At 39.6% G+C, this 16,244-nt stretch overlaps 1 protein-coding gene across 1 annotated transcript in view; it reads right to left on the reverse strand.

The window, feature by feature from the left end:
• The window catches only part of LOC307006698 (uncharacterized protein), a 125,052-nt gene extending 112,856 nt beyond the window's left edge, over positions 1 to 12,196 (reverse strand). The window contains exon 1 of the mRNA XM_079627916.1: positions 11,861 to 12,196. Coding sequence (XP_079484042.1) covers positions 11,861 to 11,927 — 67 coding nt within the window. The 5' untranslated portion in view covers positions 11,928 to 12,196. The remainder of the gene's footprint in view (positions 1 to 11,860) is intronic.
• Between the last annotated feature and the right edge of the window lie 4,048 nt (positions 12,197 to 16,244).

Below are 16,244 nucleotides of genomic sequence, written 5' to 3' on the forward strand. Positions count from 1 at the left end.
AGCTGGCTGTTGTAAAAAAAAAAAATTACCTCATGGCCAAAATGAGTATGTAGGTGAAAAAAAATATCAGAATATGTGCAAAAATATTATATTTATAAATTGTTCTAGCATTTAGATATAATTTCTCCTGCTAATATTAAAGTGGTGTTTAAGGGAAGCAGCAGGGTTCAATTCACCAGTTCTAGCCTGAGGAATGCTTGATTGTGAAATATCCCTTCAACTCCTCCTCCCTTCTCGGCCTTAAACGGATCTCATCATGATCTCTGAAGGAAGTTCCTACTCATGCACTGACACAGGCTGGGCAGGACTGCTGCTTTTTAGCGTTTAGCGTATTTTCCAGTCATCTCTTCTCATTTCCTGCCCTCAAATGAGTGTGCAGAAAATAAAAATTCCTTTATTGGTTCTCTGTACCAATTCAGTTCAACTAAAATGTGTCTACACAACAAGTACAGCCAGGGAAGAGCTATAGGTTTCACAGGAATTTCATCAGCTTTTCAAGCAAACAAACATACAAAGACACACGGTAAAAAAGGGCCTTTGCAAAGCCCTGTCCATGTCTCACAAATTCCATGTGATTAAGTGACATAGAGATTGAGTGAGTGTGTGTGTGTGTAAGAGAGCGAGAGAGAAAGAGAGCATGAGAGAGAGAGAGCATGAGAGAGAAAATAACACAGTGAGTCCAGAGATGTAATAAAGGCAAAGATTGTCCCTCAGGGAATCATGGTTGTGTGCGACCAATATGCTCTATATTTCTTCTTCGCTGTCTTCAATCATCACTTTAATCCCCAAAATTACCAACAAAGCCTTTCTTGAAATTTGAGCGTATTTTCCATGATATAATCATATAATATATGGCGAGGACAGAAATGAACATGGCTGAGCTCAGAGTAAATATTTGAGGTTTGTTTTTCAGCTGTTTTAACACTGAGTGTGACTGGAGATGGAACAGAATTTGGGTCGAAATGGAGGCCTTGTGGGTCCCTAGCAAATCTGAGGAGATAATATTTGTCAAATAAAATTTCCTCACACAATGTTGGGGTGGAGCTTTGTGTGACAACTTAAGTGGTATTAGTTCAATTAAATGGGAACTCATAAAATATAGGCTAAATAAACTAATTTATATTCATTATTTGTATTTACTGTCACTTTTGATCAATTTAACGCGCTTGCTGAAAAAAAAGTATTTATGGGTTCATGTAACCCAAACTTTCAAATGTGTCACCATTGGTTGCAGCAGGAATGGGGAAAAAGCAGCAGGATGTTTGTGCTGCGGTCTTTATTAAATAACATCAAAATCAAATATCAGAAATCAAAATAACCAAACAATCAGATTTCTCAGAACTTCTCAAAAACTCGAACGAAAAAAACAGTGCATTGACTTTCACAAACAAAGGCCACGCAGCAAAATATGGTTTATGTCCTGTATTTGAGTTCTTAATACGGTACGTAATGTGAACAACTGAATCCCTTCACGAAGGGCCCTTCCACATGTCTGTTAGCAAAGGGAACAATGGTCACTTCAAGGAAGTAATTTGATCATTTATAGTCATGTTCTGCCCTTCGGAGTGTTTCTCTGGTGCATAAGGTCTATATATAGACAGATCTGGTCTGCAATCTCTAACCCAGAGTAAATGACCGAAGCAGGCTAGCTCTGTAGCTTAAATTATCATGGCAACGAAACCCGCTAAAAACCAATCCACCTTCTTGTGCCCGAAAAACTTTCCAAACTTACCTGGGTGGCAACTAAAACTGGCTTCATGCAACAGGCCACAGACGTGACAGAATGAGCGTATATTATGGTTCAAATTATTGCTTACTCAAATATGTATTTTATAAATAATATATTATTTAATGATTCATTCATTTTCATACATATTCATTAATGTAAATACATTAGTCTTTGTAAAAGCATTATATGAATATACATTTGTTTATATTCGTTTATATATAATGAGTTCCTATAAAGCAGACACGTATTCCTCCACAAGCACATCCAACACTTGAAACAACATACTGTACACAATATCAGCCCCAGGAGTGTTCACCAAATGACTGCCCACAGCCCTGCCTCTGATGCAACTGAACATCGAATGGGCATAAAAGGTGTCAGAAAGCAAGCTACCATCATCTTCACCTCTAGCCTGAGGCGCCACTGCTATAATAGTAATCAAGTCTTTGATTCAGCCTTACATTTTCCAGCTCACATGCCTTTCGATTATCTGCTTAGACCAGGGGCTTTGAAGCCCAAACCTGAACCCATGGCTCTGTTTCCTCTGTGGGAGACAACCTGTCATCAGAGCACTCGTCTCAAGCTCTCATAAAGCGCTGTCTCAGGGCCTGCTGTCTCTCTCAGCTCAGCTCTCGATGAACACTGTTGCCTCGGGTCTGCAGATAGACCCTCGCTGGGCACCAAATCCGTTTAATTACATGTACAGGCTTTGATTGGGATCTTCTCGTTCCTTTGTAAGCAGTTATTGTTACTGACCAGGCAAACGTGGCTATCTGTGCTTCTTTAGATGTCTACAGTCATAAGACATATTACCGGTTCCTCACAATGCTTCCTTTCATCCTAATTCTGTCAAACCAGGGTTGAACCAGACTTATAATGCGGCAAGAGTGCTTTGTCGCTACAGGCTAGAGACTGTGTGTGAAATTTAAGCTGTTCAAGAAGATTTTAGACAGTTATTTCCCTTACAGGCATGGTGGTCATTTTGTGGTTGATTTTGTGTGTTTGTGCATGTGTTAAACATGAGATACCACAGTAGCCTTTATAAAAGGACAAAGGGAGTGTGTAACAGTCTGAGGATGAAACTGACAATAAATTATTTATTTGCATTTTATTGTGCATTTGCATTAGTGTTGCTTTAGCACCATATTGACTAAAGGAACTATTCCATATCAGCTAACAGCAAAAACATGCCCATAAACTATTCAATTTTTTTTTTTTTTTAAATATAAAAAAAATATCCAACACCCATCCTCTAACTGGGCAATGGGGCAATTAGATGATTTAGCAGACTATCAACTATCTGCCATACTGTGCTAAAAATGTACAGAATCGTTGTCATATGCAGAAAATGTGTATGACTACATTGTTATAATATATTTTCTCCATTGTTTAATCATTATTTGATGAATTACTGCTGCGATGTAAAAGAAAATGTACACAAACAGGCAATAATTAAAATAAACATTATTATAAAATATCAATGAATGTAAAATATCAATTTTACAGTGGATTCAGAAAGTATTCAGACCCTTTCCCCCCCACATTTTGTTATGTTGCAGTCTGGTGCTAAAAGGCTTTTAAATGCAAAGCAAAAAAAGACCCTTAAATCATTACTTGGTTGTAGCATATTTGGCAGCAAAGCCAACCCGATCTCACGGCAATTCGTACGCATTTTATCAGGAGGCTAATTCGTAAGAATTAATACGACCTCACTCATACGAATTTGTATGGTTTTTGCTAAATCGTACATATTTTACGAGTTGCCCAATTCGTATGAATTCGTATGAATGACCTAGCCCTGACCCCGCCTCTAAACCTACCCATTGTCACGTTTATCATGGACTTTCTGTTTGTTTTCTTCATCATCATTAGTTCATTTTCATCACCTGTCTAGTTAATCAGTTAATCATCCTTCATTGTCATCACCTGTTGTACCCTCGTCATCCTCTGTGTATTTAAGTTCCTGTCTTTCACCTTTCAGTTGTCGGTCAATGTTTATGTTACTGTGTTTGAGTGTTACCCTTCAGCCTGTACCAGCTTTTTGTAAGTTTATTCTAGTAAAAGTTTGATTTGGAGTATTGTACCCGTCTGCCTGTCTTCATCCGCACCATACCCGTGACAGATTGACCGACCAAGACAGTATGGATCTTCCAGCCGTCCAGATCCTTCTCCTTTCCCAGGAGGATCAGTCTCTCGAGGCCCACACACAGAGGTATTTGGACTTGGTACCTTTGGTACATTATGATGACATCAGCCTCTGTATGTTCTTCCGGGCAGGCCTCAACGCTGAGGCCAAAGCACGCCTGCCCGGAGATGGGCCTCGGGAGAACTTTGCTGCCTATGTGGAGTGGGTATTATGGAATAACGGATCATCCTTCACCGTCGATGATGCCACCAGCCCCACTCCAACTCCAGAGCTTCCTGCGCCGCTGGTCCCGTCCAGCCCAGAGCTTCCTGCACCGCTGGTCCCGTCCAGCCCAGAGCTTCCTGCACCGCTGGTCCCGTCCAGCCCAGAGCTTCCTGCACCGCTGGTCCCGTCCAGCCCAGAGCTTCCTGCACCGCTGGTCCCGTCCAGCCCAGAGCTTCCTGCACCGCTGGTCCCGTCCAGCCCAGAGCTTCCTGCACCGCTGGTCCCGTCCAGCCCAGAGCTTCCTGCACCGCTGGTCCCGTCCAGCCCAGAGCTTCCTGCACCGCTGGTCCCGTCCAGCCCAGAGCTTCCTGCACCGCTGGTCCCGTCCAGCCCAGAGCTTCCTGCACCGCTGGTCCCGTCCAGCCCAGAGCTTCCTGCACCGCTGGTCCCGTCCAGCCCAGAGCTTCCTGCACCGCTGGTCCCGTCCAGCCCAGAGCTTCCTGCACCGCTGGTCCCGTCCAGCCCAGAGCTTCCTGCACCGCTGGTCCCGTCCAGCCCAGAGCCTTCGCCGCTGGTCCCGTCCAGCCCAGAGCCTTCGCCGCTGGTCCCGTCCAGCCCAGAGCCTTCGCCGCTGGTCCCGTCCAGCCCAGAGCCTTCGCCGCTGGTCCCGTCCAGCCCAGGACCGCCTTCGCCGCTGGCCCCGGTCAGCTCAGAGCCCTCTTCGCCGCTGGTCCAGTCCAGTGCTGACCTCCCCAATAAAATTTTGGGGGGGGGGCAATAAGTCCTCTGAGGGGATCGTGGAGGCCCTTCCGACACGGTTCCCATGGCCACCCGAAGGGTCCACACCGCCATGGACGCCCGAAGGGTCCACACCGCCATGGCCGCCCGAAGGGTCCTGGCCGCCTGCACGTCCTGCTCCGCCCTGGCCGCCTGCACGTCCTGCTCCGCCCTGGCCGCCTGCACGTCCTGCTCCGCCCTGGCCGCCTGCACGTCCTGCTCCGCCCTGGCCGCCTGCACGTCCTGCTCCGCCCTGGCCGCCTGCACGTCCTGCTCTGCCCTGGCCGCCTGCACGTCCTGCTCTGCCCTGGCCGCCTGCATGTCCTGCTCCGCCCTGGCCGCCTGCACGTCCTGCTCCGCCCTGGCCGCCAGAAAGGCCTGCTCCGCCCTGGAGGCTTCCTGCTCCAGATCGGCCACCCCTTCATCAGCCTCCAGGGCGCCCACCCCCCCACCCCTTTGTTGTTCTACGGCGCGAGGTCGCGCCTTGTTGAAGGGGGGCGTTATGTCACGTTTATCATGGACTTTCTGTTTGTTTTCTTCATCATCATTAGTTCATTTTCATCACCTGTCTAGTTAATCAGTTAATCATCCTTCATTGTCATCACCTGTTGTACCCTCGTCATCCTCTGTGTATTTAAGTTCCTGTCTTTCACCTTTCAGTTGTCGGTCAATGTTTATGTTACTGTGTTTGAGTGTTACCCTTCAGCCTGTACCAGCTTTTTGTAAGTTTATTCTAGTAAAAGTTTGATTTGGAGTATTGTACCCGTCTGCCTGTCTTCATCCGCACCATACCCGTGACACCCATAACTAAAGTTTAGACAAATTTGTAACGCATTCGTATGGATTAGCTACCTCGCACTCGTACGAACTCGTGGTCATGAGATAGCGTTGGCAAAACATATTGCAGCATATTTGTCAGCCTTACCGTCACTGTATATATATTTTTATACTATCAATTATAAATAAGCAAAGATGTTATAAATGAAAATAAAACATTAATAAATGATATAAACCATTAATAAATATTTAATAAAACATAATTATTTGTTTAAAAGTTAATATAAATATACCTGTATATTATTTAGATTTTTTTTTAAAATACATATATTATTTTTAATTTGAAACAATTGTCACGTCGAATGTCCAAAGATGATGATGCGATAAAAACAGATGAAAATTGTAGTGTGAAGGGCCTAAATACACCGGGTGATGAACAGGTGTGAACTAGGCTAATTAATCAATAACTATAGAAACAAATCAAGAGCAGGACAATGGAATAAATGAAAACAGGTAACTTTGGGTATGTTTCATGACAACGATGAACTAAAATGAACAGCGATGAACTTTTTCCTTTGCGTTTTTCGCGCAAAGATGACGCCGTTGTCAAAACAATCCCTGTTGACACGGATCTGCGAAAACGACAAAAATTGCTGTACTCTGCTACCAGGCCAGTAGGTGGCAATGTCACTTTGTAAAGAAACACTACACACCTGTAGACTGAAGACGTAACACGCATGTGCATGACGTAACCGTTTTCACAAATTCGTGTTTTTACAGTTGACCCGGAGACGAACGGGATTGTTTAAAAAAACGTGCACTTTCAAAAATCTGCGTTTTCAGGCCCCCAAACACTGTTTTTAGTTGAAAATGGTGTAGTGTAGTTCATGAAAATGCAAGCAAACAGGCAGACTACGTGGATATTCATTAATGCACAAAGTAATACCAATCTGTTTTTTCACTGCCCACAACTTTAGTTATTTCACATCTGAGAGCTTTGAGAATAAGACCAGAAATAGTCTTTAACAGCTACAAAACTGTGTAAGTTTGAGTATGTACGAGGTGTTTAAGAAAGTCTCCCTGGTCTCCATCACAGCAGAGTTGACTGACACTCCTCCATCTTTCACTGTCTGTCTCAGCATTTCCAACCATCACACTCTGTCTCTTCCATTACCTCAATCTGCCTCTCAGTTTGTCTCCATCACTCTATTTGAATTAAACACATTCTTTTCTCACTCTCTGTCTTTCACAAATTGCAGTGATGCTTGTATACGGATTAGTTAGAATAATTAAAATTGATTTTAGGGGCCTCAGTATTGAATTCCGAATGAAAAATACATTTTCACATGTGATGAGAGTTTAAAGACTCTCCCTATGCCCTACTGTTTAAAGACTTTCAACTGCCCTGTTCAGCTGCACTTAGAATGAATGGAGCATTTATGTTTAAAAATACTGCAGATACTTAAAACTGCAGATACAGAACAAAATGAAGTGAAGAAGTGGGACAGTACAACAGCGCAGGTTAAATGAGAGGAGGACTGTGGGTAATTCACTCATGAACATATCAGGTCACCTTCACCAATTATTTCCTCTCCCCAAACAATGCAGTTATCTCTCTCTCTCTCTCTCTCTCTCTCTCTCTCTCTCTCTCTCTCTCTCTCTCTCTCTCTCTCTCTCTCTCTCTCTCTCTCTCTCTCTCTCTCTCTCTCTCTCTCTCTCTCTCTCTCTCTCTCTCTCTCTCTCTCTCTCTCTCTCTCTCTCTCTCTCTCTCTCTCTCTCTCTCTCTCAGTTCAGGATGCATTCTCTTATTACCATCATTATGGCGAGCCCCGGGGCACTTCTCACACGTTGCAAAATAGACTCATCTAAGCAGCTCCAGAAAACAATGGAGCAGCATTGAAAAATAAACAAGTCGCGAGTCAATCGGCATACAGCTGACAAACATGTCTACAGCGATCCATGGCTCCTATAATTAACTGTCAACTGTCTCAGTCTCTGTATGTGTAGCCTCATAATACAAGGTTAGCAATGAACTAACTGGATGAAGTCAGTCTCCAAACACCTTGTGACAGGGAACAAAACTTCCCGATGGATGTCAGTGCTGTTACTCTGTTTGTATTACATGAGTAGAGAGGGAGAAAGAGATATGCTAGCATGTTGAACACTCATTTTGATGTTCCTTTTTATACTTTATGCAACCAGCTGAAGGAACCGCGATAAGTTGTGTCAGAAGTGTAGAATATTCATGACTGCAAAGAGACTTAAAATAGCACCTCTTTTAAGCATTTTGGTGTTTCTTTTTACGCCAGTGACAAGTTCTTACAAGTGGAAAGGAAAAACAAACAAACAGAGTAAGCTTTAGATACAGCAACAGCTTCCTGTGGTTGGAAGGTTTTCAATAATCAGACTACCCAAGCAAACTGTCAAAGGATGTCACCCCCTCTTTAGGCTTACACATAAAAAAAAATCCACTTTCAGGGTAGGTATCGTTTTGACAGTAAAGTGTTTTTACATTTTTAGCTACTAGGCTATATATACTTTTTAAAGTACATATACACTGTAAAAAAAAAATGTTACATTAAATTTAGGGTACAAAAAAACTGGCAGCTGTGGTTGCCAGAAATTGACAGTAAAAATGTTGTAACATTTTAGGATTTACAGATTTTAGTAAGGTAGGATCTGGAGTGACTTATCAGCTCACAGGGTGCGTGGAAGCAGACAGTGAAGTATTGAATGGACTTTGTTAGCTGTTGTTAATTTTCTTTGTATGAGTAACTCAGTATGGAGATGTTTCTTTAATGTTCATGCATCGTGTCTGTTGTGTACACACTGAAGAAAGCTCTCAAGCCCAAATGCGTTGGTAATGTTTAGAATTTATTAAAGCTTACCACAAATGTAGCTGGATTCCCTTTTTTGCTCAGGATTTACAGATTTAACTTACATTTACAGTAAAATGTTACTATACCAACCACTAATATCTGTTTTGTACTGAAAACCAAAAACAGCTGGTGATGAGAAAGTCACATGATGAATCAAAGATCGTCACAAGCAGCTTTCCCACAAGCTGAGAATGTAAATACTAATATATAAACGGTGCACAGTGTGTAACGTATGTGTCCAGTTTTTTACTAAGCTACCTGCTATAGCTCAATAAACTCCCCACTGGAAGGGTTTCAGGACAAGCACGGCGGATACAACTCGAGTCACTTTATGAGCTTTTATTGCGCACACATACACAATAATCATCCACAAACTGGGTAGCCTGAATGCTACCGCTACGCTAGCCTATCAGCTGGAGATTAGTGACGTTATTGAGCGCGTTAGTTAGCTATTTAGGTTGTAAACCTGCAATGAAAACACAAACACCAGAATTAACTAATGAAATTACACAATCATGTGATATTAACTTTTGATAAATACTATTGTATTCGCCATGTTTACCGACCAGCAGATAAATACACATTATCATTCACACAAATACTACACACCATCATGGTAACTGAAATGTCACACAATGTACTTGAACTTATTAGAACAAACTAAGAAGAAACAGTTATTTCAACGGAAATACAACAAATGTGAAGTGACGCGGGGAATTCTGGGAATGTCAATTTAGCTATAAAAAACTATAAATTAATTTTAAAATAAATAATTTGTTCTTATTATTAATCATCAATCAAACTATCTTTACTATCTTGACACATTGACCCTATTTTGGGTAAATATTGCAGTTAATTTTAAATTGTAATTGGCATATTGTAATTAATTTGACTTTGAAGTTTTTAAATGACTAACAGGTCCACAATGATGTCATATTGATATCATATTCCCATAGGGTTAGTTCACATATAAAAAAAAAAGCAATTAAGTTTTCACAATAGGCAATTTCATTGTCTGATGTTATTTTCATTCCTTCAAATATGTAAACTGACTGAATACCAGTAGCCCAACAATCTGTAATCGTTTGTGTTATTGATTTGGACAAATCGAACGGAAGCAGCTTAAGACTGGAACTTGCAAGAACAGTCTCAGATGTGCATTAAAACCCCAAAATGGCCCAATCGAGGGAAACTTTCGATTCAATTATCAGTGATGTTGTTAATGGCCCCATTAGAAAAAGAATAATGGCAAATTAGGCAACTGCGGGTGAGGAATGGCTTGTGTGACAGCCATCTGGCGAGAACAGGAGGCAAAAAAGCACAAAAATGAAAAAACACCATGGCCAGCAGAACCACCCAAACATGGGTCCGGACCTCCACCATATGGCTACATTCATCTTGCGTCTATAAATGTGGCATCTCCGTCAAAATTCCCTCTCTGTACTGACACAAAATACGCCTCTGAAAAATGGTCGTTTTTTATACACCTTAAAAGTGAACCTACACCTACTATTCTCAATTATCAGTAGTGACACCGGACAGTGACACATTGGGTCAGACCGCATGTTTGTACCACAATAACTGACTTTATTAGAACATATTTGAGCTTTCAATTTACAAGCTAAATGTTCTCCCGTCCGTCAGCAGGCAACGTCGTTTGTGCAATCCTGTTCATTTGTTCCAAATCAGGGAGATTAAAACCACAGTGATGGATCAAGAACAACGCGAGTTTCAAAATGTTGACAACACTTAGCCAAAGAGTGCAATTTCCAGTTATGTTTTCATTAGGAAACAACCTACACAGGAAGCACATTCGAACAAAAATGGTGGATTGTCCAGTGATAGTCTCAGGGTATTATTTCAGGAAGCTCTGACTCAGAGCACAAAAGATATTTGCAAACAGCAAAATATTTGACTTCAGGGAAAAGATAATGCAAAATCTCAAAAGGGATGTTGTTTGCCAAATAGACAGTTTTGTATGACTAATATACTGTATGAAAAAGCATTGTTTTGCGTCACAGTCCGGTCAAATGTGACGTGTGGAAAACATTGCTTTCACTTCACTCATAGGATTTCAAAAGTCCCAACTAATTTACTTCACCTTAAAAGAAAAGGAGTTATTACAGTATTTAAATTAGAGGAATCAAATAACAGCTCGCAAATACAGAAGATGATTAAATGGACAAAATGATAAATAATCTATTAATGAATGCATCTGTAATTTTCCCACTTTCGATGTTTCTTTTAATTAAGGCTTTCATTGCTATGTTTAGCAGTCAAGCTAATAATTAGAGAATTGATTTGATTTGTGATTGATATGGTTTTCAGTAGCTATGGATTAGCAGGTTTATAAGCTAGCACAATCAGTCTGAGCATTAACATTAATGATATTCATGAATTTCGAAATTTCATCATATTTCACACCCCAAAGCTGTGATTTTTGAGCATGTGAGGATATAGCTTATTAAACATAATAATTTGGTTTTGTAGTTTCTGCTGGTGCCAAGACCACCTTTTGCACTTCACCTAGTTTTTATTTATTTAATGCTTTCACCATTCGTAAATATTACACTTAAAAAAATAATAATAAACACAAATATAATCAGACCGTTTACTACCAAGAGCATGGCTGACATTAGCAGATGGAAATCCAAAATATTTATTTGTCACCAAATGAATTGTGTTGTAAGGATATCCTAATGAAGGGATTACATTTTCCAGCCTTAGACTGTGAATGGTGTATTGTTATTTTATTATCATTTATACATATTATATACATACTGTTATAGTATTTATTCATATTTATAATTAGCTTTTATATTTTCAGTTTTCAATTTAATTTTAGTATGTTAATATTTTTATTCAGCTTTAATTTACACTTCAGTGTAAACATTTTATTTTTAGTAAGTTTTTTAAGTTTAAGTTTTTACCTAATATTTATAAGTAATTTTAGTTTTAGTTAATAATAACAACACTGGTGTGGTGGTCTCATCATGCCCTTGAAAATGAGAGGACAGGCATCACAAAACACAAGAATGTGCTGAGTTTGCTGAATGACACTCCATGCTTGTTCACACTATGTACGTTTGCATTTACATTTGTTTAGCAGTGAGGTCATTGCATTTCCTGCAGATACCTCTGTGCTTTGACTGCACATATTTATATAGAGACTTAAATGATGCAAGATGCAGGATGTTCTGCCTGAATATGTAGCCAGTTTCAAAATCCACTCACTTAAATTCAAACCCCCCAAAAAACACACACACACAGACACACACACACACAAAAAGACAGTGAAACATTAGAACAGAGGGGGGAAGTGTAAAAAGAACCATGAAGACTACATACCTGTGATATTAACACTGGCAGTATTTGTATACGTGTTATTTGAGAGAATCTCATATCCTTTTTCCATTCTTTCTCAGTGATGTTTTTGCTGCCTGTGTGACTCCTCCCAAGAACTTTTAAATCTGCAAAGAGTTTCACTTTCTCTCTTCCCCTCTGAAATGCCTCCTTCTCCCTCACACGGCAGATTACATCCAGACGATCTGTCCCGGACACACACAGACAGTGAAGGATGGTGGAATCCCACAGAAGTATCTTTTAACAGCTTCTTCTACAGTTCAGTTCAAACTCTACCCAGCTGTGCTCCTCTGTTTTTGTTTATTCAGGAAGTATCCCAAACAGGAGCCAATCATAGCACTTCTCTTTCTTTAAATGGTCCCGCCTACTTTTACTTCTCTCTCTGCATTTGTTTTGAGATCCTACCACATATATCTGCATTTATTTTATTTTTACTTTCTGTATTATTTGAGGGTTAAAAAGAGGCCTGTTGTTGTTTGTATGGAAGGGTGTGGTAGTATTTTTTGTACTCGTTTGTACTAAAGCATGTGGTTTCTGGTGAATTTCTGATAAACTACTTGAATGACTCATGGCTTGTATGGCATATCTAGTTGTTTGCTTATTATATTAAATGCAATGCAAAGTATCTTGGGTATCTGAGAAAATATTTATACAATGCTATTTTTATATTACAGCTATGAATACTTTGAAATACCTTTCTTTGATATTTCTATAACGCATAGTCCACAGAAGCGAGCAGAGTTGAAGTGAACCTGCAGTTATATTTAACAATGGTGACAGTAACAGAATCAAATGATTGACTTGAACTTAAAGGGTAACTAAACCCTAAAATAACTTTTTTTAGTTAATGATCTGTAAGACTGGGGCTTTATTAATTCTGTTCATTGATTCAAGTAAATTTGTTGACATTTGGGTATAAAGTGTTTTAATTCTACAATATATGGTGTACAAATGTCTGAGTGCTGCCCTCTTCAGGTTGAACGGTGACTACTGCAGTTGAATTTTCCTATTGGATTTTGTGATACTGCGTGGCGTATACCAGGTACCAGCTCACCACGCCCTTGCCTACAGCGGCCCTATCCCAAATGGCACACTTCATATGCACTTTCGGTCTTGTGGACTTGGCTGCCGCGTGTCCGTTAAGTCCGTGAGACCGTAGAGTGTCCCATTTGTCATTTTAGGTCTCAGAAGGGGGCTCACGAGCGACCCTCGGTCGATTTGCGCCCTCGATGCACACTTTTGCCGAGCCTGCACTAATGCGGGCTCAGCAGCAGACTTCTTCCCGACAGTCAAAGCGGCGTTACGTCACGAAAGTGCGGACTCAGAGGAAGACCACGAGTGCTTAGGCTGCCATCTGGGACAGGGCCAGGGCCAGAAATGGGACTCATCCCCCCCAACCCACCCCCACCCCCCACTTTTTCAGCATTTTTCAAATATTGCCAGTGGGTGAAGTCTGGGTCTGACCATGGGTTGATTTACCTTGACTTGACTAACAAGGGCTGCATTTAACTCCAATTTTAGACATACTTCTTCACACACTCTTCCCCTCAGAGAATCCACACCGCCATTTTGAAGTGCGTTCAACTTCGTCAAGTGGATGAGGGAAGTTTATTTGGACAGACCCTAGACCACTTTGATTTTGATATGGAGTTAGTCTACTCAATATGTACATTTCAGGCAGATCCATAGACCACAATTCAACACGATTGTGATGTCACAGCAGGTTGCGCTTAATTTACCCCCACCACACAATGATAATAGAGTTATTTTGACATTTAATCACATTTTATTATTGTAGCTACTTTAAGCTGACTGTTTTTTTTTTAGTTATAGTTTGTAGTTATTATTATTGCATAAACCTATAAGGGGAAAAAAACAAATAATATTAATAATAATAATTCAGCTCCATATTGGATTCCAAGTGATCAATGATGTGTTTCAGTTAAACACATAGCAAGGCCAGGGTTCTGGCAGTAGTGGACACTTGTGCAACATAAGCAATGACGTTCAGTATATCCGAGTGAAAGAGATGGAGGGAAGTTAGCGAGGGAAGAGCATAATTTTTTTTTTTACTTTATTTTGAAAAAAATAAAGACTTAAATGCAGCCAAGGTCACCTGAAAGCAATGGACACAATGAACCAATCAAAACATCCACATGACAAGATCACATGAGGAACAGGGGACAGAGCTATGACAATAACAAAATAAAGGACATGAAAACCTAAACGTGATTCAAAACCCAAAACCATACGTGATATCTCTCCTCCTTAAAATAAATAATTATTTTGAGTTATTTATTAACATATATCTCAACTTTAATTTCTTGGCAGTTCAAAACATAAAGTGGTATTTCTACCTGTCATGCAAATAGTATAATCAGAGTTAATCAAAAATGAACAAATATAATATAATATACAACACAATAATAAATAAAACCCCTTGACAATTACCACATGAGGACCGAAAATAGTTTAATGTTGAGACATACTGAAGTGCCTCTTGATAAACATTAGGTTTTGACTGATGGTGCCTCTCCTCCAATTTCAAGGTTATGTGACAGATTACATCTTCCAAAACATGAGCTGAAATTTGATTTAGGTGGACAGGTGCAGGATGTGTGGACATCCGAACCAGCAGTACACATGGACACTGAGTTTAATATACAGTATAAATTGCAAACAGGTATATTTGAAACATTGAAAAAAAGGCTATTTGTTTTCATTTAACACTGGAAAGGTATTGTAAATTATCTGACAAAAAACAATGATGAAAATGAGAAAATGGTTCTCTAATTTATATTCAGTGTTTTCAAGCTCCACATATTTTTTATCTTTACATGTATTATTTATGTATAGTCATTTATTTACATTCAGAACAAAAAGTACATTCATCATTTATAATAGTAAATGATGGCTGTAGTAAATGAATAGTAAATTATGTGATATTTATGCATGGATTTGTTTGCTTCATATTGCTTTACTCTAATAAAAAATAATAATGATGTCTGCATGGATGCCTGCAGGATATCATCTTGTTGTACGCACAAAGTCCAGTACGGCTGCATTTTGTGATCGTATATGAAAATAAATCCAAACATGCCCCAAAAGTGTTGAATGACCACTCTGCAGAGTGTGTACACTTAATAAAGGTTCCAGCTAAACCCACAAAGTGGTTTAGAGCCTAATGCCACAGGATCTTTTTTTTTTTTGCTCCACAAAGAACATTCTATACTCTAGTTCTTTGGAAATCCCTCAATTATCTGGTCATTTAAAGAAAATGGATACCAATTTGTATAAAGAACTGTTTTAATCTCCAACGAGCCATATAACCAACTCAGGGTCCTCACAGCCAAAATATATATTATTTTGATAAGAGGAGGGTTCTTTTTTAAAGTGACTTCAAATAAACATTAAAGAACCTTTAAATAAATATTATTGGTTCAATACAAGTTATGGTAATTCGACACCATTTGTGGACACAAAACTCAAGGTTACAATGAGGCTATTGTAATGGAAGCAAATGAGGCCAACATATAAAGGTTTTAAAAGCAGTGAAGATTGCAATTTTTAAAACACACTTGTATTCATGTTTTTCTGTAAAAATAGGTGTATTATAATAAGCTGTAAAGCTTTTTAAATCATAATGTTATAGTCGTTTTTGGCATTTGGGGTTTACAGCATTAAGTTGTCATGACAACAAAGTTGTAAAACTTGATATATAGAGAAGGTAAACTTTGTTCTATTCTAAAATCATTAACATGCATATTGTTTACTTCTTGTGAATATTTTAACGTTTACAGATTTGCCCTATTCACTTTTTAAGAGGTGTACCTAACTGTAAACAAGATTTTGTTTTTTGTTCATTTTTTGTGGTCATTAACATCAGTTTAGCTTAAAGTGCTAAAGGCTGAGTATTACTTTAATTTTAAGAGTGTGGCTTAGAATTCTGTGTTTGTTGTAGAAGGTTGTAGTGAGGCATACCAATGGAAGTGCTAGCATGGAGAAAGTAAGTATTGCACAGATGCAGACATGATGTCTGAATCTATTGTAATTGTATACAACTTGACATGTCAAGACATAAACATGACATACTGTAAAATTGTATAGGCCACTAAAATTGTGTAGGCCACTATCCAAGTCAGTCACTTTTCCCTGTCTTGAACTGCCTCAAGTGAGAGAGGTCTTCAACTTTGCACGTTAGGCATTTTGCCAAGTTAGGCACGTTCCTGGGTCAACATTCCTCTCTGAAAATGTAATCCTCACTATATCCCTACCCCTAAACCCTACCCATATGTTATCCCTTAAATCAGAGGGAAATGATAGTTGAATAACACCAATATAGTATCACCTAACCCTGGTTGTATAAGCC

The sequence above is a fragment of the Phoxinus phoxinus genome, assembly GCF_949152265.1.
Source record: "Phoxinus phoxinus genome assembly, chromosome: 11".
Classification (NCBI taxonomy): Eukaryota; Metazoa; Chordata; class Actinopteri; order Cypriniformes; family Leuciscidae; genus Phoxinus; species Phoxinus phoxinus.